This window comes from Pelmatolapia mariae, linkage group LG15 (assembly GCF_036321145.2).
Source record: "Pelmatolapia mariae isolate MD_Pm_ZW linkage group LG15, Pm_UMD_F_2, whole genome shotgun sequence".
Classification (NCBI taxonomy): domain Eukaryota; kingdom Metazoa; phylum Chordata; class Actinopteri; order Cichliformes; family Cichlidae; genus Pelmatolapia; species Pelmatolapia mariae.
In genome coordinates, this window is record NC_086240.1 from 32681678 (window position 1) to 32706601 (window position 24924).

The 24924-nt window shown below is 41.6% G+C and overlaps 1 protein-coding gene across 1 annotated transcript; it reads left to right on the forward strand.

Moving 5' to 3' along the window:
• The first annotated feature begins 790 nt into the window (after positions 1-790).
• Positions 791-19991, forward strand: znf292b (zinc finger protein 292b). The gene is made up of 8 exons (XM_063494873.1): positions 791-962; positions 7408-7562; positions 7703-7778; positions 7898-8033; positions 9054-9256; positions 10329-10465; positions 10651-10792; positions 12826-19991. The coding sequence occupies exons 1-8, from the start codon at positions 798-800 to the stop codon at positions 19474-19476; spliced, it is 7665 nt and encodes a 2554-aa protein (XP_063350943.1). The 5' UTR covers positions 791-797; the 3' UTR covers positions 19477-19991.
• The last annotated feature ends 4933 nt before the right edge of the window (positions 19992-24924 follow it).

The window sequence follows — 24924 nt, forward strand, 5'->3', positions numbered from 1 at the left end:
TCACCCAGAGCTGCATGGACTCCACACTGGGATGAGGAGAGGCCTGCTGTTGCTGTGTGTCACTGATTTTTCTGCTGCATTTTGTCTTTTAGAAAATAAATCCAGTTTTCCAACCAGTCTCTGTCTGTCATCACAATGCAGTCTTCCATTTGAAATCTTCTACACAGAGGAGGGATATGGCAAATGAACTGGTTCATCTACTCTACCTAAGCACATTTTTAATGCTTTTTCTACACAAGTGTTTGGAGAGCAACCTGTGGTTAGGTATCACGCCCAATGATATGAAGACTGGAGCAGCCAGGAATTGAACCACTGATTAGTAGCTGACCTGCTCTACTTCCTGAACTGCAGCCAACTCATAGTGTATAAGTATTGGACAAAGGATGTTGAAGATGGAAGGAAGAAACGAGGAACTTCCGAGAAGATTCATGGATTTAATGCAGGAGGATCAGAGCGACAGAGGATGATATTAGGGATAGGATGAGATGGAGGCATATGATTTGCTGGTTTAACCTCTTAATGAAGCAGCCAAAAGAAAGAGAAGAAACAAAATCCACAGTGAGTCTGGCTTGACAAAATCGGAAATTTTGAGGGTCTTTTATCTGTTATTTGAATCTACTCTAGCAAACTAATTTTCGCTAAGTAGCAGGAACGCACATGACAAGCTGCTACCACAACAACAAAGCTGAAATTCTCTCTACGTGCTGTCGGCACGACGGGGGTGATGACGTGAATTCGTAAAATGTGTGCTTACGTGATTACGTAGCAGTGGTTACGCGCAGAAGCTGGGTGTGAAGATGGCGGACGAGGAGGCCGAACAGGATCGTAGTCCTGCCATCGGTATCAGTGAAACGACTGAGGAACTTAAAAAACGTTTGCAAGAATTGCAAGAAATCTTGAGTAGAGAAAGCATCGACTCTCCAGAAGAATCATCTTCGAAGTATTGTCAAGAGTTTTGTGGGGTGAGTTGCTTTTCTTTACGCTTAAGCAAACAAGCTAATCAGCTAGCATTGATAACAACGCTAAACACATACTGATATTCCAGAGAAAGCCCTGCTTTCAAAACTGCGAAGTTCTTGGAAGCACTCGCTAGTTGTTGTTGTTTTGTCTATGTCCAGAATAGAAGCGTGTCTAGTAGTCACAGGTTGGTGAATACACACGGGCTCGTAAACTTCAGCTTAAATGTTGAGCATCTGAAACAAACGTTAGCTTAAAGCTGTGTCTGCATGAGGTAATTACCTTTGGCAATGTTGGTGTTAAGAGTCGTTCAGGTAAAATGACCTATACCAGCAATAATAAAATGACTTGTTTTATTTACGGTGGCTTCCATTACATTGATTCGCTGAGCGCGTCTGGCGGATCTGGGTGCCTCGCATCAGTTCTTTACCCTTGTATGTTTGGCTACATGCTCGTGCACATGAGCGTAATTTGGTTGCCTGTCTCTCGGTAACAGCCCTAAGGCCAGCAAATTTCCGTTCGGTTGGATTTTAGGAGCAGCTGCAGCACATTTGGTACGATTGCACCTGGGAAAAGAAAGGAGTTGTCAGTTAATCCCGCGATGGATTTCTGCTGTGTACGTGCGGAACGGAACGCCCGCCTGCAGAAGGGGGCACGTCGTTTTCTGTCTCAGTTGCACGCTGAAGACAATGCAGCATAAATTACCAGCAGTCTCCCTTGGAGCCTGTCCAGTGGCCGTTTGTGAGCTTGTGCACCGGGTGGAGTCTACAGAGGTGTGCATGTCGTTTTGAGAGCGTGAGAGAGCGGGGATGGGGACTCTACGCGGAGTATCCTCGGGCTCATTTTGGTGGTGGTCTACAGTGTGTTCGCCTTGTCCTGAGTACAGTGGTTACGTCAGGAAGTGCCTGTGAAGTCAGGCTGCTGATGGTGATGAATAGAAATGCTTTTGCAGATATTTGATGAACCTAATCAGTTTTATCACGTGTCAGCTAACCAGTGACAGAATCAATAACTGAGAGGAAAATAAGGACACTAAAATTCAGTTAGTCTAGGGGCTCACTCTAGTGCTGCCCCTGGCTGGAACAATGAGTTTTATGTTCAAACTAAGTGAAAGTGGACAATATCCTATCTGTGTCTTTAGCAGTAAGCGGCACTACTTTGTTTGGGTAGCTGCTTTTAAAAGTCCCTCCCTGAGCCTGGTTGTGCTGGAGGTTTCTTCCTGTTAAAAGGGAGTTTTTCTCCCCCACTGTCACCAGAGTTCATAGGAGGTCATATGATTGCTGGGGTTTTTACTGTTGTACTATTGTAGGGTCTGCCTTACAATATATAGCTCAATGAGGCGACTGTTGTTGTGATTTGACGATGTATAAATACAATTGAATTAACATAAAACTCATTGTGGGTAGTAGAAAAGTGGTCCCCTAAACTTTTTAGTGTTAGTAAGTCTATTAGCCCCAACCAACCAACCAACCACATGATGTCATGTGGACTTTAGGCACATAAACTTGTGTCATAACGCGACCTCGGGAGGGAAACAGTGTTGTAGAAAGAACACACTCTTCACTAATGGGAATAGTTCCAAAGCTTTCTTTTTTATGTATGAGAGATACATGCTTCTGAATGACATGGAGCAGGCGCATCTAGTACGTGTGGAGTGGGCACAAAACAGTGACATACAGACATGTAAAAGGTCCTTAACAGGAATGATTCAGGCCAAACTTATGGTCCCACATATTAGAGCAGGGCGATATGACCAAAAATATTTATCACGATATACATTTGAAAATTTGCGATAACGATATAACTGATGACATAATTGACACTAGACAAAATATTTTACAACTCCACAATTTTATTAGTGCAAAAAAAACAAAGTATTTTCACTTAAACAAGCAGCTGTTTTTTTGCATTAAAGTTATATAAAAATGTAACAGTGCAAATGCAAATTCCTTGCTGACAGTTTAACCAAAAGGCATTTCCAGTGGAAATTGGCCGACATATCCTCAGCATTAGAGCTGGGCGATATGACCCAAAATTCATATCTCGATATTTTTTAGCTGGATGGCGATATAAGATATATATCTCGATATTTTTTTAAAGCCATAAAGTAAGAACAAAAAGAGAGTTCTTAGTCAAAGCTGTGTCCCAGATGTCACACAGGCACTTTTATTAATATACAGCATAGATGTACATGAAAAAAACTACTCAAAAATAAATTATAAATTATTATAATTATTTATTAAATAATGATGCTCTATAAATAAAAGAAAACTATGTTGTTTTGTGCATAACAAAGAGCTCACAATTGTGCAGTCAAAATGTAAACTAAAAGACGCTGAGCATAATAACAGACAGATTTCACAGCTGCTCTGTTCCCAACTTCTACTGCGTGACTGACAGCCTGGAGTTTGAAATCCGCTTCGTAACCATGTCTCTGAACAGGTGCCATTTATGGTCCTTATACACACACAGTACCGTAATATTACGTTGAAGCACAGTACCTATCACTCCGCGAGGCTCCTCGGTAGCCGTAATGCTCCGACAATCCGTCAAGCGGTGCAGCTCCGTAACTTACCAAAGTCAAACTAAAACATTTTTGACAGATTACTGAGCGCTGTGTACCACATAAAATCGGTTCGTGGTCATCAAGCACAACCAGAATTCAAACATAAGGCACACGGGATTATAAGGGGCACTGTCGCTTTTCAGAAAAATCAAAGGATTTATTTTAAGTGTGCCGTATTTTCCAAAAAACACGGTAATAACGACGGCCCGCTAGCATGCTCTACCAAAAATAGTGCTTTGTTGTGTATCTGACGGACGAAAGCTAAACCAGTTCCACACCACTGAAGTTGCAGCATTTTTACAAACCAATTCTGGGTCATCCGTTTCACTCAACGATCCGCTTTCGCCCTTCTCATTCTCCGTCGCCGCCATGCCTTTTTCGCCATGTGCGTATGAAAACAAAGGCACTGCGCATGCGCGTTTTACCCATATTCTATCGCAATATTTCATTTTCTTATCATTGCCCGACATTATACCGGTATTACCGTGAACGGTATGATATGGCCCAGCCCTACCACATATGTCTGCAGATGGAGAGCAGTGTGCTCGTCTGCAGTGCCTCAGTGTCTCAGTGCCACCTCTGTATGTGACACAAACAAAACAAGGATGTAGGACATCGAGCCGATTGCGTACTGACTGCTATACCCATCTTAAAAAAACAGCCTTAGCATCCACTAACCACATCAGGTTAGGAAAATTCCAAGTGATAGTTAATTGTGCTGCTTTTCGTTTGAGGCTAAAACAAAGAGGTTGAAGTTTCTATAAGCAGTATATTGTGTATGATATATAGCTGCAGCAGTTCATTGAGTAATTGGATTATAAAAAAGTTCTCAATACAATTCTTTGCTTTGCTTTGATGCTTTGATTAAAGCACAGCTCTGCAGCATGCCATTGTCACCATGGAAACCCACATTTACAACTATAAACATACCTGCAGTATAAACTGGGGAAAAAAAACTAGAGGGAATCCCGGAGCAAAGTCTGACGTGAAGAAAAGCAATCTTTGTAGCTGCTCCATCCACTGCCAATTGTTTTATACCGAAAAAAAAAATCTGCTGTAAGCCTCCAGAAGTTGATAAATACAATAAAATAAAACCAGTACCGGTACCCAAAAAAAGATGATTTATTCATAACACATAGGAAAAGACCCAGGGAAACGGAGTTAACGATAAAAAATAAATAAATAAATTTCATAAGCCACTTGTAAAACTGTGAGCCTTTGACCTGAGGGTTGTTATTTTGGACAATGAATTATTATTGACATCTACACCATCATAATGTCTGTTTTCAGCAGCACGAAATGTTGATCAGAGAAAAGGGTAAACTTCAGAATCCTGATATGCTGGCTTTTCTACTTTACAGACACAAACTCACTCATTCACTGTAGGGCTATCTCATGATACACGATATGTTTAAATGACCTCCAAAAACTGTTATTTTCAACCAGATCGTGCCTAAAATTGCACTGGTGTACTAACTCAAATCAACTTTTAAATGTTTTTTTTTTCTACTTTGAATACAAAAAAATCTGAATGAATTGAACCCATTTTTTAACCTTCAGTTGCAAGCAGAGGTTTTTCACAAATGATGATACTGTCACAGTATGTCTCTTTCTGTGGTCAACACTAGACCTTTAATAGACCTAAATAGTGTCTATAAAAACTACTGGTCAAGAACAGCCACATCTTGTTTATTTAACAAAGCTTTGTCAGCTAGTCAGTAATGAGTTGTTGCTGCTGTGAAGGTCCCTACAGCAAAGATACCCCCTTTGAACACAAGGCATACCAAGTTTTTCTCAGTAGCTATCTGTGAATCACCTTGTTGGTGCTGTCAAACTTTGCTATATAAAATTCAGACGCTTTCTGACCTGAAAGCAGAGCTGCACAGGGAAAGCGCTGCAGACTGAGGTGACAGAAAGGCTGTAGGCCGATGTGGATGAGATGATAAGTTCGAACTTTTCTACTTTTACATTCATTTAATAAAATGTTTTTCTTATTTTATTGTAGCTCGCTGTGAGATCATGATCTAAATCATTTGTAAAACTAGTAAAACCTCTAAACTTAAATGTGTATTCTGTTAAATGAGTACACTAAAATTGGATTTCGCTGAAGCAGTTGATTACAATAACAAGTGCTGCTGGTCGCTCAGTGGTTTGCACTGTTGCCTGTTGGTATCAGGTGTTGTACATAAGGATGGAAGCCTGTCATCATGTCAGAAATCTTTTTGTTTTGGTTAACTCTCGTTTCAAGGTTCCTCCATCACATTGTCTGTGACAGGCAGGCTTTTGGGCCGTTACCCTGAAGCCTGCCTGTCTTCCCTGCAGGAAAATGAGACGGGAAGATGAGGAATACTTTATTTAAACACCTGTTGTAATATTATTGTCACTAGAAAAAGTTGCATTTCCTGCGAAAATGCAGTGTGAATACCGTGTAGTGGAATCTGCTGAAAACAGTTGAAAAGCAGAATTGTCTGCTGAAAAGAGGTGTAGAAGCAGAGGTGCTTGCTGAAGATGGCTGTATGTGAAAGGGTACACTGAAGAGTGTCAAGAAAGTGCATGCAAGCGGGGAAGATGTGTGGCAACCGTCACAGGTAGGATTCGAACCTTTACCGCCGCGTCTCATGGCAGCTGCTCAACCCACTGAGCCAAACCAGTTCTGGTCCAAAACAAAGATATGATGAGAGAAAAAATGTGCATTGTGGAGCAGAAGCTGAAATTTGCTGAAAAGAGGTGAAGAAGCAGAACTTTTTGCTGAGAAGATGTGAAGAAACTGAAATTTGTGCAGAATAGAGTTGAAGAGGCTGAGATTTGTGCTGAAAACAGGTGAATCAGCAGAATTTGTGCTGAAAAGTAGTGAAAAACTTAAAATTCTGCTGAAAAGAGGTGAAAAAGCTGAAATTTGTGTTGAAAAGAGTTAAAACAGTTGAACTGTTAACTGAAATTTATTTTGTCATAAGCGGGATTCGAACCCGGGCCTCCTGCCATGAGAACGGCTGTTCATCTCACTGAGCTAAAACATGGCTCAGCCTGGCAAGCAAAACTGGTGATCACACTGATAATGTGGGTCCCATTCAGCAAAATTGGTCAAAAAAAAATGGCATAAAAAGCTTAATATCTCAAAAAGTATAAAGGTTATCAGCACCAAAAGATATAGCAGGCATTAGCAGAAGGATTGTCGTGTGTTTCTTTGGTGTATTATGAGTTTTTTCATGTGCTATGTACAGAGGTGTTTTTTTTCTGTTCTCAAACTGATCTCCCTGTTGGAGCTCAGTCTGGGGGGAGTTGTTTTTTCTCCTTATCTTTCCTCATGTGGTGCATTTTCCATGTTATACCTCTCTGACCTGTCTTCCCCATGTGATGTTTTTGTTTAATGTATGTATGGTCGGAGGGTAAGATGGCGCCGCCATTGCGTGCAATAGGTCGGCAGCCTTAACATGAAATTTCCCCTTGTGGGACTAATAAAGGTATATCAATCAATCAATCAATCAAGGAGCAGAACAGTCTGAATGGTGAAAATCGGATGAAAACTGAGGGAGTAGTTAACCAGCCTCACGGTATTCACACAATTAAGATTAAAGTTTAGCGAATGGACTGGCTGTTGTATAGGGCATCTCTACTCTTTTGAAATGCAGTCTTGCTTGTGACCAGAAGGATTCCACAAGGCAAAACATATGAAGTCTTTATAGTCAGTAGAACTTCTGACACTTGTGGGGTTTTTTCCATAGAAAGGCTGTAGCTTTGTCAGATTGTTGTTCAGAGTGTACTCGTCTTTTAGCCCTTATCTTTCCAACTGCCTGTTTTCAAACTGCTGGTAGGTTTTGTTTTTGGGGTTTTTTTTGTTTTTTTTTTCATTGTTGCTAAGTGCATGACTTTGGTTCCCCTTGCAGACATTGTTGGAGTATGCAGGTCGGTGGAGGGTGGAGGAGGAGCCTTTGCCTCTGGTGAAAGTGTACACGGTGGCCCTGGTGAATTATGCCCATGCTTCTCCATACCTCTCTCTGCAGTGTGAAAATGTTTCTCTTGTGGTTGAGAGACTCTCACTGTAAGTATAACTGCAGATGCAGACTCTACATTCATGGAACGTTTGTTGGATACTGTCCTGTAACAACGTTGAGTTACACATTTTCCTGTAAAATCAGTCCATCAGAGGTCAGTTTGCTGTTTCTGTGGTTCGGTCTACAGGAGTTTCCTCGAGCTTTTACTCTCACTGAAGGATATTCCACATGCCGTATGGAACGAGTTGAAGTCATGTGTTCAGGTAAAGAAGATCTCAGCTTTCCAAATAAAGTATTCAAAATGTCTGCTCTAAGCTGGACTTCATAAGCATGCTTTTGCTACTCACATTCAGACCTTATGGAGTTTTCCTGTTGTGTACAGTTTGCTCACAGCAAGCTTAAACAGAATGGAATCGCTCAGCTGTCCCCGTTGTCTGCTTTGGGCGAATATGACGGTGTTTGGTCCAACAGGACGCTGCAAGGCCTTCTGTCCAATGAAAACCTTCCTACAGAACAAGGTGAGTGCAGGCTTCTTTTTTTACATTGTGTTGTTATTTGGAAAGATTCTGTGCTTTTAATTAAATACTTGTAAAAATAACAATAATGTGCTTTGTGCAGCACCTTTGAAAACATAGTGTGCTTTATAGAACTAACTGAAATAATGGTCAGAGTGATTAACACTGCAGGTTAAATTTAAAAAAAAAAAAGTAACAAAATGTCAGAGAAGGAATAACAAAATATTTCCTGTTAAATATGTTTGGAGCAGTGATTGAACAGTAAAGATTGAAGTTCACAACCTCAGTTCTTATTTTTCAATTCAAATTAGAGAGTAGATAAAACTTTATTAATCCCTCAGGTGGGTTCCTCTGGAGAATTTAGTAATTTGAGTAACTTCAAATCATCAGATCCAAGCCCAGCGAGGGGCAGCAATTTATTGCAACAACGTAAGCACAGCAGAGATCAGACTTAAGTTAGTGACTGGTGCGTCACCAACTCCAAACAATAAGCTTCACCAAAAAGAAAATTGAAGTATGATCTTAAAAGAACAGGTGAATACTCTACCTCCCGTCCTGTGCTCTAAATCTCTCCATACATAAGGTGCATGCTGACGGAAGTGCCGTTTGGAACTTGTTGTCAACTTCTCGTGCATTAGTCGAGCCTGGAAGTAAGACTTCTTCTTCTGCGTCATTGCGACAGGAAGCTTCAAATTTTGACAGTATTGCTCAGATGAAAGTGTGTAGTCTGTTTTGTTTAATATGAGAGGTAAAGGACATTTCCTGGTTACAAATGACTTCAAGATTCCTCGCTATTGCTGGAGGCCCAATTAATCACAATAAGAGGATCTGGTTAGACCCTATGTTGCACGTCTTCAAGTACAATAAGTGAAAAGGGTTTAAAGTAGATTTTATGCAGCCTCGGCATTAGTAATACTGTGTTTAAGATTTTACTGGGAAAAAAATTGTTGAGCACTTCCATAAAAAAATAAAAATTAAGATACTGAACATGAATTTTAAAAAAATGCATATTGAATGTTTCAGTTGAGCAATTCCTAGCACAGGAGGGAATCGTACTGTTGGGGATGAGAGTGAAGCAGCTGATGAAGGAGAAGCAGCTAGAGAAGGCTGCACTGCTGGCAAAGACCTGCTGCCAGTCCTCAGCCTTCCAAGTGAACGGATCCTTCAAGCAGCTGTATCTTGTGTGCCTCTGTGGTACTGCAGAGCAGAATCAGCTTATGGAGGAGGTGAGTTTTATTGGGTTATTTAATTATGCATAAAGTGCTGTGGTCACACTTAGTAGCGGGTTAAGTTTTATATGTTTTCATAGACTTTCATAGACCTGAGGGTTTCATCTGTCATCTGCTGTTTATCCTACACAGGCCAGCAGTTGTGTTGTTGGACTTTGTGTTTGTGTGTTAGGAATTGGGGGTTTGTTTGAAAAAGCAGGTTTAGATTTTATGTGTAAGGTAAGGGGAAAGTTGTACAGAGAACACTAACTTAAGCTGGTTGGTTCCCTGCAGCTCAAGCACACTTGGGTTATGCATCAGAACAATGATCTATAACACACCAAGTCAGAAAAATAAAGTGCAGGTTTTGGAGTAATCTAGTCACAGTAAGCCCAGTTGAGATGATTTGGCATGACCTTAAACAGACAGTTCATGCTCAAAACCCCCTCAGTGGCTGAAAATGAAAGCAATTCTGCAAAGAACAGTGGAACAAAATTCCTCAACAATGATTTGAAAGAGTAATTGCCAGTTCCTGCAAATGCTGGAGGTTTATTAGGTTAAAGGCTTTTTTTACACAGGCTCATGTAGGTTTGATTTTTTTTTTCATTCATAAATAAAAGTGCATTATGTATTTAGTCAGGTTATCTTTGTCTGATACTAAAGTGTAACAAATATGCCAAAAAAAGGGAAAAGGGCAAATACTACAACATTGTATTAAAAATTGTGATAATGTGAAAGGTTTCCTGTGTGTGTGACTATCCAGTATGAGCCTTTCAAGTTTGAGTATTTTCAAACACATTTTCAAGCTACAGTCACTGAATGCTGTCGAGGAACATTTTGAAATGTCTCGAGTTTAGCTCTTAGCTCCCCTGGTATTAAAAAGGTAACTTAGCACATCATGATGTCACTTTGCTGCTAGCCTTATTTGTGCCCTATTGGTGCTGTTGTCTTCTTATGTTTTCTTGTAATAGGTAGGCAACATTTAAAAGTTTCTGAGACCTTTGATATTGGAGGGTTGCAAAATTACTGAACGATTGGTTTCATCACTTGGGTGATTCAATATGTGGTTATGTTGTTTCTATCTGTAAAGCTTTCAAAGGAGGACTGCCGTGATGCATTAGAGATGATTTGCAACCTAGAGTCTGAGGGAGACGACAATGCAGCTTTCAGTTTATGCTCGGCCTTCCTGACCCGGCAGCTTCTCCAAGGAGACACATACTGTGCTTGGTAAGAAGAAAAGTTCTCTGATTTGATGCTGACCACTATTTTATTTTATTTTTTAGAAAAATAAGAAATAAGTAAAGTTATAGAATCAGCATACTTTTTTCTTCTCTTTTCCTCCATATTGTTGGGTACTATTAGGAGGTTGGTGATGTAATCAGTATTGAGCAAGTTGTCTGTCTTCTAACCAGGGAACTCACACTGTTTTGGAGCAAGCTGCTGAAGCGATTGGAACCATCAGAGCAGGCCTTTCTTGACAGATGTCGCCAGATGTCTTTATTGTCAATTACTGTGTACCACATCCTGTTCCTCATCAAGGTTATTCAGTCAGAGGTTAGTGGAAAGTCATCTGCTTCAGTATATTCAAACATTTGGACCCAATGATTGACTGCTACTGTTATCCTTTGCCTTTGAGCTATCCACACCATATTGCCAAAAGTGTTCACTCATCCATTTAAATTGAGTTCAGGTGTTCAGATCACGTGTGTAGAATGAAGCACTTAGGCATGCAGACTGCATCTACAAACATTTGTGAAAGAACGGGTGGTTCTCACAAGCTCAGTGAATTCCAGCTTGGTATCGTGATAGGATGTCTCATATGCAATCCAATGCAAGTCCAGTCGTGAAATGTCATTGCTACTAAATATTCCACTGTCAGCTGTTACTGTAACAAAGTAGAAGTGATTGGGAACAACAGCAACTCTGCCATGAAGCGGTAGGCCACGTAAAATCACAGTCAGCATAGAGGTTGCCAACTTTCTGCAGAGTCAGTCAGAACAGAACTCCAAACTTAATGTGACCTTCAGATTAGTTTGAAAGAACAGTATGTAGAGAGCTTCATTGAATGGGTTTCCATGGCCGAGCAGCTGCATCCAAGCTTTACATCAACAAGCGCAATGTAAATGGACTCTACAACAGTGGAGACATGTTCTCTTTTTGCTAAAGCATATAGTTAGTGCTGGATCAGGTGACCCTGAATCCTCCCTTAATTATGCTGCAATAAGCATAGGCTGCTGGGGGATTCCCATGATGCATTGAGTATTTCTTATTATTATTGTAGGGTCTACCTTAGAATATAAAGCACCTTGAGGTTACTGCTGTTGTGATTTGGTGCTTTATAAATAAAGTTGAATTGAGTGATGAATTCACGCTTCTTGTCTGGAAAGCCAACAGACAAGTCTGGGTTTGGCAGTCGCCAGGAGAACGGTACTTGTCTGATTGTGTTGTGCCCAGTGTAAAGTTCTGTGGAATGGGGATTATGGTGTTTCGTAGTTTTTGGGCACAAAATACTACCCCAACAGCATGTGGCAGGACAAATGACCAAACATCTTCCAGCTTCTGTCTCCTGGCAGAAGCTGGAAGATGTCACCTGGCAGAGATGCCCACTCTCCCCTGCACTGTTTGCAATTTTTATCGAACCACTAGCAGCAGCAATTAGACAGGCTTAAGTGATTACGGGCATAAGATGTAAGAATGTAGAACATAAAATCTGTCTTTATGCGGATGTGTTGCTTTTTTTTTTTTCCAACACTCACAAACCGCTCTCCCTGAGATATTACATTAAACTCTTTTTCAAAAGTTTCAGATTATTCGATAAACTGGTTCAAATCTACAGTTCTTCTGATTAATTGCTCCTTCCATAATTCCTCTTCTAGCCCACTGCTATCTGGAAATATTGAATATTTAGGTATTAATGTCTCTCCTAAGCTTGCAGATTTAACTAAATTAAACCACATCCCACTAGATGGAAATCTCTACCCATATCTTTCATGGGAAGGGTCGCTTCAATAAAAATGATGGTCTTGCCAAGAATCAACTATTTGTTTTTAATGATCCCGAGTAAACCATCACCAGACTGGTTTAGGTCTCTAAATTCCTTTGGAAAGATAAGCCCCCACGTATTATCTTACAAATGCTACAAAGGACAAAGGAGGACTAGATCTGCCTAACTTTCAACACTGTATCTTAGCCAACAGGTTACACAGACACACACCGTCTTGGTTGGCTGCTGCCTCTAAACATATGCATTATTAGTACTGTATGCCACTTGGTAGCATTCAACATTTATTATGTTGGTTGTTGCTGTGGTTTCCCTACTCTGGTGCTCACAGATTTTTAGTCTCTTTTCCTCTGTTTTCTTTCTTTTTTGTCTTTTTGTTGAGCCTCCTCCCGACTTCTCTTTTCTTCGTCTTTCTCTTTCCTATTCCCCGGTCTTGTCCATTTCGATTGTAGTAACTTAATAACCAAATAACGTCTTTTTAATGAAATGGGTCTTCTTTATTAATATAGCCAGAGCAGTTCAGAATAAGTTGAAACGTGCTTAAAATAATTTAGCTTTTTTGTGTGTGTGTTTGTCCCCTTCACAGATTGACCATGTTGGCCTGCCAGTGTGCATCGAAATGTGCATCAGGGCTCTACGGATGGAATCAGGTGATGGGAACAGTAAAGCCACTGTGTGTAAAACAATTTCCTGTTTGCTTCCATCTGACTTGGAAGTGAAGCGAGCCTGTCAGCTGACAGAGTTCCTCCTAGAACCCACTGTTGAGTCTTACTATGCTGTGGAGACTCTTTATAATGAACCTGATCAAAAACTAGAGGAGGAGGATTTGCCGGTTCCCAACTCGCTGCGATGTGAACTCTTGCTAGTGTTAAAAACTCAGTGGTCCTTTGACCCAGAATTTTGGGACTGGAAAGCGCTAAAGCGTCACTGCTTGGCACTAATGGGCGAAGAAGCTTCCATAGTGTCATCGATTGATTTGCTGAATGATACAGAGAGCCCTGAAGAAGAGGAGGACGTCATGAGCCTAAGGGGGTTTAATAATGTTCCAGACCACTTAGTTACTGGCACCTACGAACTCAAAGATGTTACAGACAAGAAACAGAAAAACCGAGAAATGAAGAAACTGAGAGAAAAAGGTTTTATATCTGCCAGGTTCAGAAACTGGCAGGCCTACATGCAGTACTGTGTGCTGTGCGACAAAGAGTTTCTCGGCCATAGGATTGTACGACACGCACAGACTCATCTAAGCAAGGGAATGTACACCTGCCCAATATGTGCTCAGACATTTACCTCAAAAGACACATTAATTCCCCATGTAACATCACATGTGAAACAATCGTGCAAGGAAAGGCTGACTGCACTGAAAACAAGCAAGAAACTGGCTAATCCCAAAACAGCTGCCCCTGTTATTGCAGCCTTTGAGTCCAAAACGCAGCACAATCTTTCTGTAAATGGTGACCCCTTAGGGTGTAACGGGGGGTTGGCTTACAAGGGTCAGACCAGTGTGGCTAGGTTTAACGTGGAGTGTAGTGAGGACAACATGTGCCCTGTTGGAAAATGCAGGAGGAGCTTCAAATTTTTCAAAAATCTTATTGCACATGTCAAAGCTCATGGGGATAATGAGGAAGCAAAGACTTTCCTTGAGATGCAGAGCAAAAAGGTTGTTTGCCAGTACTGCCGTCGCCACTTCATTAGTGTCACTCATCTTAATGATCACTTGCAGGTCCACTGTGGTGTAAAGCCTTACATCTGCATACAGTTGAACTGCAAGGCAAGTTTCTTGTCCAACACTGAGCTCCTAATACATAGGAAAACACATTCTGTGTTTAAAGCTAAATGCATGTTTCCAAACTGTGGAAAAATTTTCAATGCAGCCTTCAAACTGTATGACCACGAGGCACAGCATTATAAAACTTTTACCTGTAGAGTTGTGGACTGTGGAAAAGTATTCCATTCACAACAGCAGCTGGATTTACACCAGGACAGGCATGTGACTCAAGAAGAGGAAAACCAGTCCTCTGAACAGACCCTACAAAATGGGCAACCTAGCCCTTCACTCGCTGAGCAAATGCAACAGGAGAACTGGAGCACTGAAATAGAGAGTGTTGATCAAGATCGTGGACGGCTGCCGGTACCCACTGAGACTTTGCTGACATCTTCACAAGAACCTGTGGACACATTAAAACAATATACAAGCGAACATGAAGACACAGCTTTTTCAAGCAGTCATACACACAATTTAAGCAATTCTGTGATTCAGTCTGTCTGTTCCAGCTTGTCTGAAACTCAAAGATATAGAGATAATTTGGCTGATTATCAAAGAGTGCCCCAACAGAATCAGTCCGTACCTTCATTTGAAGCCAGTTTAAATAATGTCTTACATAGCCAACCGCAGATGTTCTCTAATATTCAGAAAACTGATTCAGTTAATTACAACTCTAACTTAAATTTGCCAGTACAGCAAGAGCCACCGTCTACTAGCAACTCCTTAACAGTACAGCTGCCTCACAACTCTGTAGAGCCTGCAGTTTTGCAGCCACTCCCTCCAACAGTAAGTCCTCAGCAGCTAGCTGGGAACAGAGCGGACAACTCTCCAGAACAGAGAGAGCGATTTCACTGCGCATTAGAAACATGTCCGAGGCATTACAGCTCCTACAGGAGTGTCACCAAGCACATGAAAGCGGTTCACCCAGATTTCTATGAACAATGGAAAGTTGCTCGAACTAACATCAAAACAACCTATGCTCCAGCACAGAGCAAATCGTCTGTGGAGCATCTCAGTTCAGTCTCGCAGCTTCAGAACCAGCAAAAGAGTAGAGTAACAATTCATGGAGTTCAGAGACAGAACGTTATCCAATCACCTCCTTATACCAACATGGGTAACAGTTTAAACTATTCTGACCTGCACTCGCTTTCTTCACCAGGCCTCACCCATAATGGTTCGCTGCTAATGGCAAATGTTTTGAATCCCATTGTTCTCTCTCAGTTAGGGAGCAATAGAAATCCCACAATAGAACACCCTCAAGCTTCAGGCAGTCACAGTTGGCATCCAGTTGCTGGAAGCGAACAAGTTCAAAACTGTGGTTCTTCTCAAGTCTATCCACCTAGCCTGCAAGCGAGCCTGCAAATGACTCCTAATAGTGCTGTTGTGCCGCTTGGTGTTCCATCCTGTTCTGTGATGGGATCAGTTACGGAGAGACCAGCAGAGTCCTTGCAGTCACCACAGAACAGTAGGCCCCAGCCAGTTCGTCCCTCGTACGTGAATGGTGCCAAGGAAGTGTCGGAACAAACTGATGCCTGTCCATCATATTCATCACAGATTCAAAGCAGTTTAGCCCCTGGTGCCAAGATACCTGAACAAACAAAAACTGTGCAAAATCATCTACAGATGAATTTTCCTTCTGCAAACAACGAAATCCAAAAGAGTAGTACGGTCCTACCTATAAATGGCCCCATTGTCGCCGAAGATGAGGTGCGACGCAGAAAAAACAAAAGGATTAAATGGCCAGCGATTATTAAGGATGGGAAATTTGTTTGTCGGAGGTGTTTTAGACAGTTTAATAGTCCTAAATCCCTCGGAGGCCACTTGTCCAAACAAACAACTTGCAAACCCTACGGTGATTCAGAACTGAATGCAGATTTGCCAAGATCATTCCTTGATCTTAATTCAGATCAAACAGTTGGCACCCCTCAACTTTCTTATAACCCTGCTGCTGTGTACCAGGAGAAACATCATCAATCTGTAACAAGTGCTTCAGCAGCTACAAAAGATTACCCCACACGTAATTATCCACCAAATAACTTGCAGACATATGGCAGCAATGAGGCAAATGATGATATTCTTAAACAAATTATGACTGAATCCAACATGTCTGATCTCTTTGTGCACACACCTACCCCACAGACAATGTTCCAAAACCCCTGTGTTCCCCTAGGAGCTGGTGAGCGTTTGATAGGTGGCTCAGTAATACAGCACACAGAAAATGTTCAGGTGAAGCAAGACGGCTCATACAGTTCAGCCCATTATCCTCAGCCAAGTATGGATATATTTGCTGGAACAGAATTCCCAGACCCACTGTTTTCACAAATCCTCACAGAAAACCCTTCTGCGGCTGTCCCCAGATCTGTCCCTAAAAACGAGACTCCTGCGGAGATCCACAATGAAGGATATCAGTCTGACACTATCCACACACCAGATCCAGATTTAAACTCAGTGACACACACACTGATACCTGAAAATCAGCTTAGTCCAGCAGCAATAAGTAGCAGTCAGATTGAGGTGCAGAGAAAAGCTTTTGACCAAGGCATTAAAAAGAGACTGCGTGAGCAAATTTTGGCTGGCGACTTGCAGCGTCGGAACAGCATGTGTAACTCCTCCGACGCTGATGCTAAAGCCATATCGCTCGATCCAGCAGGTACCTCTTCCAATAATTCTGGATATAATCCATTGTCTAATGATGCAAAGACAGATTTTGTTAGTCAAGGGCAAGTTATTGAAGAAAATTCTGTAGTTATGCCACAGACCTCTGATGAAATTGAACTATTGCTGAACACACAAAGTTTTACTTGTTTCAGAGATACTGTTATACCACAACAGGAGGTACTAAGTCCCAGAGTCATTGTGGCAAATGATCCAGAGCCTGAACCATACCAACTGTCAGCCAGCCAACAGCAGTACATGACTGAAATTCAGAGTGCATTTGAAAGGCTCAACTTGGTCAGAGAAGTTGCTGATCAAATGTCAAATGTTTCTGTGCAGCAAGCTGCAAACAACCAGACCAAATGTGCAAAAGTCAAACCGCGTAAATCAATTTCATCAGCCTTGATTAAGCCATTTGCTTGTGAGAAGGAGGACTGCACCTTTAGTTCCATTTCCAGTGAAGCACTGTGGAAACACCTCTCAAAAACCCACAGCTACACAATTGAGATGGTGAATGTGGTTAAAAAAAGATATGGCCTATATGCTCCTTTTAAATGTCAGAAATGTAGTAAGGCATTCACTCGAAACTCAAACCTCAGAGCTCACTACCAGTCAGCTCACAAATTATCAGCTAAAGAAATTGCGGATTTAGATTTGAAGCGCAGGCTGGCCAAAGATGCTGCGTCCGCTGCTATTCAAAACCAACCTGTGGGTATAAACTCTGCTCCAGAGGCTCGGTACAACACGACAGTGGAGAACGGGACACATGTGTGTCCGCTCAAAGATGCCACAAAACAGGATTACCCATCACAGGTGCTGGGGCCCTGCACTAACACAGTCATAACGAATACCAAGTTTCAGCAAGACATTCGCTCCACAGTGATCTGTCCTTTGCAAGCAGCTCACATGCATAACCAACCAGTGACTCCTTCAAGACAGGCACAGACTTCAACTACGTCCTTCCCATCAGTAAAAGCAGCAGAACAATGGTTACATGAACAGCAAAGAAACTTGCCTGTTCAGCATCCAGTGGTTGGCGACTCCTTACCTACAGTGTCACCTTTGCTCACCCAGGCTCTCTTGGCCACAGCTCAGGCTAAGGAGCCACAGTCCTCCAACAATCATTCAGCTTTCAATAGGCACTCAATAGGTCAGCCAAGTATAGATGTTACAAAGAAGACTAAAGAGAGGAAGCCCAAGTTAGGTGATGCAACGAGTCCATACAGACCATATCGCTGTGTTCATCAAGGCTGCGTGGCAGCTTTCACTATCCAGCACAATCTGATCCTCCACTACAGGGCTGTTCACCAGTCTGCCCTGTCGGCACTGGAGGTAAACAAAGAGCAAGACCAGTCTGAGGCTGCGAATGAACTGGACCACGAGGATGAGCCAGAGGCAGAGTTCCCTCAGGTTTCTGAGTTCAGATGCCAAGTCAAAGACTGCTCCCGTGTTTTCCAACAAGTACCCAACCTCTTTCAGCATTATGTCCAGCTCCACGAATTTAGTCTAGATAAAGTTGGCAGTCTGTTGTCCAGCGTCAGACTCGGCAAGTTTGCTTGTGGCCATCAAGGATGTAAGGAATCCTTCACTGCTTTCAGGAGTTACGTAGGTCACGTCAAAGATGAGCACAAAGATATAAAGCTGGCCAAACCAGAACATTTAAATGGTTCTTTCAAGTGTGAAATTGAAGGCTGTGACCGTTCATATGCCACAAAGTCAAATCTGATCAGACATATCATGAAAAAGCATCAGGATCTGCACCAGTCTAAATTAAAGAGTCAACAAATAAAAGATGGCGCAAAACAGACTTCAAAGACATTGCATTATCAAATTACTAAGACAAGTAACGGGAAAGAAAACATTGAAACCAATAAAAAGTTTTTGAGAGCAAGTGACACAAAGAGGGCTAGCAAGTCAAAGAACAATCACTGGGTTAAATATGGAAAACCCTCGCTGAAATCTAAACTGGAGGCGTCCGCTTTGTGCACGAAGAAATTACCTCTGCAGTACCCCTGCATGATCAAAGGCTGCGAGTCTGTAATGAAGTCAGAGCGGAGTATAATGAAGCATTACATTGGCCACGGACTTTCAGAAAAGTACCTGGAACAGCACAGAAGTCACTTTATCTTCTGCAAAAAGTTTCCGCGGCAGAAGTGTCGCTCAATCAGGAGTGACGACTCCAAATCTGACAACACCTCAGACATGTCAGACGTCGAGACGGCTGCAGACGCCAGCCTGGAGGGCAGAGAGTATGGATGCTCAAAGCCGGTCCTACGCAGAAGGGCTGCAGCAGGGATCCCTGTAGCATTGTTTGACAGCAAATTATCAAATGATGGGATCTCTGATGGTTCTGTGATACTTAAACGCAAGCGAGGGCGTCCACGAAAATACATTGAAAAAATTGTGAAACGCAAGAAGATTCCACATCCAACCAAGGCGGACGTGGTTTACAGCCGGGACAATGAAGCTGTCTCCTCATGTCCTGCTGTAATGCAGGACGAGAGGACTGAGCAGAGCGTGCCGCTGGCTTCTTTTAAACCAATGGGATTTGAAATGTCCTTCTTAAAATTCCTAGAACAGTCGAATAAATCTGAGCACCCGTTGATGAAGAATGTCTCGGAGGCAGTAAAGTGCAGGCATCCGTTCAGCCTGAGTACCAAAGGCAACTGTGTCAGGTTCAGCAACCGTCAGAATCTGAAATCACTGAGCAAGGTGAAAATAAACCTGGACACGGCCTTTTCATCGTCTGTCTCTGACCTGATGTTAAAACAGCTGCAGGACATGCGTCCTGCTGTGTTGTTAGAAAAATATAATTAACACTTTTTTTCCTTTTTTTTTTCTTTTGGAAGCAGAATCTCAGGATTTGAATGAGTAAAATCTGCTGCACACTGGTGGCCCTACATGTAAAATGTTTTTTTTATACATCCATCTATAAACACCTGTTACCTGTACATGGTTGTCTATTGTTTTTTAACTAGAAAGATGTAAAGCATGTTTTTAAATACAAAAAAGAACATTTGGGTTTAGTAGAAATAGGACATCAGTTTAGGGTGTCTTGATTATCCCTGTGGAACTTGGAGATTGGTGGACTGAAATTGACTGTGTAGTTTGTGGTTGAAGATGTTTGTGTCGTGTATAGTTTGAAATTACCCACTGCAGCCAGCAGCCCAATTTTTTTTTCTTTTTTTTTTGTAACATATGTGTGTTGGGGGTGCAAAAAATTGATGCCTTTCATGATGTAATGTCTGGAGCTCCTGCATGCACACTGATGATAATGATTTTGTGGAAAGGTTTTTTGAATGACAAACAGATGTTCTCATATTAAATATTCACCAGTGTTTTGTAAGTGTGTGTGTGTGTGTGTGTGTTTGGTTTTTTTGTTTTTTCCTGCAGTCACAGATCTTGCATTATGCAATTATTTGAGTAGGAACAAATATTTAATCAAACAGTTTATGGGTTTAACTTTAAAAAAAAAAGTGGAGTTGCAGCTGTTTTTATATATTACACATTTTCAGAGGCTCAAATGTAATTGGACAGTTGATACATTTTCATGGGCAGACAGAAAGCAAATTCAGGCAGCAAAGAACTACATCCCCATTGTATGAATACTGGATTGAACTGTATGTTCAATTTTAGTTTTATTTATACAGCAACAACAGTCACCTCAAAGCACTTTATATTGTAAGGTAGACCCTACAATAATACATACAGAGAAAAACCCAACAATCATATGACCCTCTATGAGCAAGCACTTGGCGACAGTGGGAAGGAAAAACTCCATCAGAACCAGGCTCAGGGAGGGGCAGCCATCTGCTGCAACCGTGTGGGGAGAGAAAAGGAAGACGGGATGAAAGACGTGCTGTGGAAGAGAGCCAGAGATTAATAACGGATATGATTCAGTGCAGAGAGATCTATTAACACATAGTGAGTGAAGAAGAAACACCCAGTGCAAGCTGGAAGCTGGTTCTATAGAAGAGGGGCCTTTAAACTGAAGGCTCTGCCTCCCAGAGGCACTGGTCCCTTTTAACCCTGGAGAACCCATGGGGTCAGATCCGACCCCATTGGTTTTCTAGGGAAACCATGGGGTCAAATTTGACCCCATGGGTTCTCCAGGGTTAAAGACCAGTACAGTACCTACTGAAGTCACAGTAAAAGTATAGCATTTGAAACACAGGATAAGATGACTTGCACTGAAATAACTTCACGGGCTTAACAATTTCAAAATTGTTAAAATGGAAAGTTATTTAGTGTGTCACTTTTCATTTGAACAATTTTCAAATTGTTAGAGTGAAATTTCTCCCAATTTTAAAAATAGATGATATGGCCACCTTGTTTTAGAACACACTTCATGGGTTAACTGTCCATCAAAGCAGGGAATCAGAAGGAGCAGACAGCAGACTTTGTTCAAGGGTCCTTCTAATCATTCTTTATTTCACCTCAAATGTTCATAAACAAGTATAGCATTTTATTCATACAGATTTAAAGAAAAAGAATAAATTGTTAATGTTAACTATGCTAGCTAAGCAAAACCTGTCAGTGTTAACTATTACTTTAGGGGGTTTCAGTTGAAGTCATCCTCTCAAACGTACCGATAAAGGACGTTCCTGTGGAATATTATCTAAAGTGCTTGTTGATATCAGTTCAATGAGTTAAAGAAGGACCATTTAGAAATGTGAAAGTCTTTCCCCCCCCACAGCAGACATCATAGCTTTGCTATTGTCATAGCTTAGCATGACAATAGCAGCAGCCTTAACATTGTCAGTATATGGAGAACATTCAAAATTCCTCAAAAGAGAATCGGGATCTACCACCTCATACCCCTTTTCTACAAGAACTAGTATACAGGATGGGCCATTTATATGGATACACCGTAATAACATGGGAATGGTTGGTGATATTAAAGTCCTGTTTGTGGCACATTAGTATATGTGAGGGGGCAAACTCCTCAAGATGGGTGGTGACCATGGTGGCCATTTAGAAGTCGGCCATCTTGGATACAACTTTTGTTTTTTCAATAGGAAGAGGGCTGTGTGACACATCAAACTTATTGGTAATGTCACAAGAAAAACAATGGTGTGCTTGGTTTCAACGTAACTTTATTCTTTCATGAGTTATTTACAAGTTTCTCTTTGTTCACAGCCATTGACATGTCAAAGAGGTTAACACGTGAGAAGCGGATAGAAATTGTGTTGATATCTGGTGAACGCAGTAACCGGGTCATTGCAGCAGATTTCAATGCAAGACACCCTACGAGACCACCCATCTCCCACGCTACAGTTAGCAAACTGCTTGCTAAGTTTCGTGAAACTGGTTCAGTGTTGGATTTGCCAAAATGTGGACGCAAGAAAACTGTCACTAATGAAGAAACATCAGTGGCTGTCCTAGCTTCATTCAGCAAGAGCCCACAGCGTAGCACTCGCCGCATGTCACTGGAGAGTGGCATTAGTCGAACATCCCTTCGGCGGATATTAGCTACTCACAAATGGCACCCTTATAAGGGTGCCATTTGACCGTATACGTATATCGTACATACGTATACGACCATATACGACGGTTCGGATGAAAAATCAACATAGATTCAATGTCGTCTTGCTATCTGGGTACAAACTCCAGCTACTGCAGCATCTCAACGAGGATGACCCAGATCGGCGTACAGAATTTGCAGAATGGGCAAAACAAAAATTGGAACAGGACCCTCAGTTCACGCAGAAGATTTTGTTCAGTGATGAGGCAAACTTTTATGTGAATGGTGAAGTTAACAAACAAAACCACCGCTATTGGTCTACCACTAACCCACATTGGATGGATCCCTCCAAGACTGTTGGACCAACAAAAGTGATGGTTTGGTGTGGTATATGGGGTACAACGATAGTGGGTCCATTCTTCATCAATGGTAACCTCAAGGCCACTGGATATTTGAAATTGCTACATGTGTTTCCCTCTTTATGCACTGAAGCTGGCACGTTCCCTGAGTTTTTCCAGCAAGATGGTGCACCACCACATTATGGGTGCCAGGTCCGAGCATTCCTAGATGAACAATTTCCTGGAAGGTGGATTGGTTGTCGTGGGCCAGTTGAATGGCCCCCAAGGTCTCCCGATCTGACCCCCTTAGACTTTTATCTTTGGGGTCATCTGAAGGCAATTGTCTATGGTGTGAAGATACGAGATGTGCAGCACCTGCAACTACGGATACTGGATGCCTGTGCTGGCATTTCTCCTGCGGTGTTGCTATCAGTGTGTGAAGAGTGGGAGAAGACGGTCGCATTGACAATCCAACACAATGGGCAGCACATTGAACACATTTTATAAGTGGTCAGAAACTTGCCGCGGAAACGTAAATAACTCATGAAAGAATAAAGTTACGTTGAAACCAAGCACACCATTGTTTTTCTTGTGACATTACCAATAAGTTTGATGTGTCACATGGCCCTCTTCCTATTGAAAAAAACAAAAGTTGTATCCAAGATGGCCGACTTCTAAATGGCCACCATGGTCAACACCCATCTTGAGGAGTTTGCCCCCTCACATCTACTAATGTGCCACAAACAGGACTTTAATATCACCAACCATTCCCATGTTATTACGGTGTATCCATATAAATGGCCCACCCTGTATTTAATTAAACCATGCAAAATGTTAGCTTCACACTATGAAAACATTTCAAGTTACAGACCCTGAAAGTACAGAGGTGGAGGTCACATTTGGTTATTTGTGAGACTTGGGAGCATCTTTACAGAGGACTTTAAACAGAGCAACAAACAATTTTTTCAGGCTAAATGAAGATTTTCTAAATTAGTGAGATGCCATTTAATCTCAGGTTTATGGGTTAAAGTGCACGTTTGAGAGTTACACCATGGAATCCAACTTATGATATGAGGCTCTCTATTCTCTGGAGCATCCAGAGTCATGTGCAATAAGGATGTAACACTATTAACAAGGTAATTGACCTCTCTGGGAGTAGAGTGTAGTTAGCTTCTCTGTACTGTGTTCAGACAGTGATTCCAATGACAGGAGCAAATCTACAACAGACTGGCTGAAAAAGAAAAGAATAAATGTGTCACAGTCCAGAAGAACCCTGACTGAAATGATCTTAAGAGGGCTGTGAGTATATAAATGCCTGTCAACTTCACTTAACTGGGGGAAGAAAAAAAAGAGTTTGTCAGTATTTTCATACAGAAAATGTTGCCTCCAAAGGCAATTCTGCAAACTATGTAATCATGGTTTGTAGTTTTTCAAGGCCTGTCACAACTTGGAGATTACCTTTCTCAATCACTATACACATCTATACATACAGCAGTTAAATTAAGTAATAAACATGTCACCAGTGAATATATTTTCAAACTTGCTATCAACATGAAATTCTCACCAGATGTCGATAACAAACCCATCCAAAAAAAAAAAACAAAAAACAAATGACACACATGGTAAATGGACTGATTGTCATATAGCACTTTTTGACTCTCTCGGAGCACTCACACTGAAATTTATTTAATACCTTTGACAGCTTAAAGACACCTCCTGTATGCAGAAACTAGTTACAGACTTTGCTCGGGTTTAATTTTGGCCCATTCTTCCACACAAACTGTCTTCAAAAATCCTGAAGTGGGCCCCTTCTATGAACTCTGAGCCAGGGGCGTAATTTCCAGGGGGGTTAGGGGGGTTATGCCCCCCCCCCCAATAATCAGACTCAACCAATATATCCCCCCCAAAAAATTATGAATTATCTTGCATAAATAGGCTGTTGATTTTCTTTACTCATTTCCGGTATTACCAGCAAAATAGTTGCATGTTTAATCATCTGGGAATTTACCCAGATTTATTTATTTATTTAGACAGAGATATTGACCCCCCCACACACACATAGATAGATGTCCATAGATTTCATTAACTGAACCATTCTAGCAGCTTCATTTTCTTTCTCGAAAGCCAACGTAGTGTTTCTGTGGCTCTGTGTTTGGGATCATTGCCATTGTGGATGGCAGAATGTCTCAGTACATTTTTCCCATGCATCCTGCTTTCAGTTAATAGCCCCACACCATTATGTGACACCTCCAAACCTTGCTGTTGGTATGGTGTTTTCCGTTTGCAGTCCCTTTTGACCTCCAAACATAAATCTTCTTGAGCAAACTTCAACATGCTTTTTCTTCAGTGTTGGAGTTTTGCATGGCGGCTATGCATACAGGTCATGGCATTTGAGTGCATTACTTGCTTTCCTTTGAACAATTGTACCTGTTGACTCCAGGTGTTTCGGCAGCTCTCCACAAG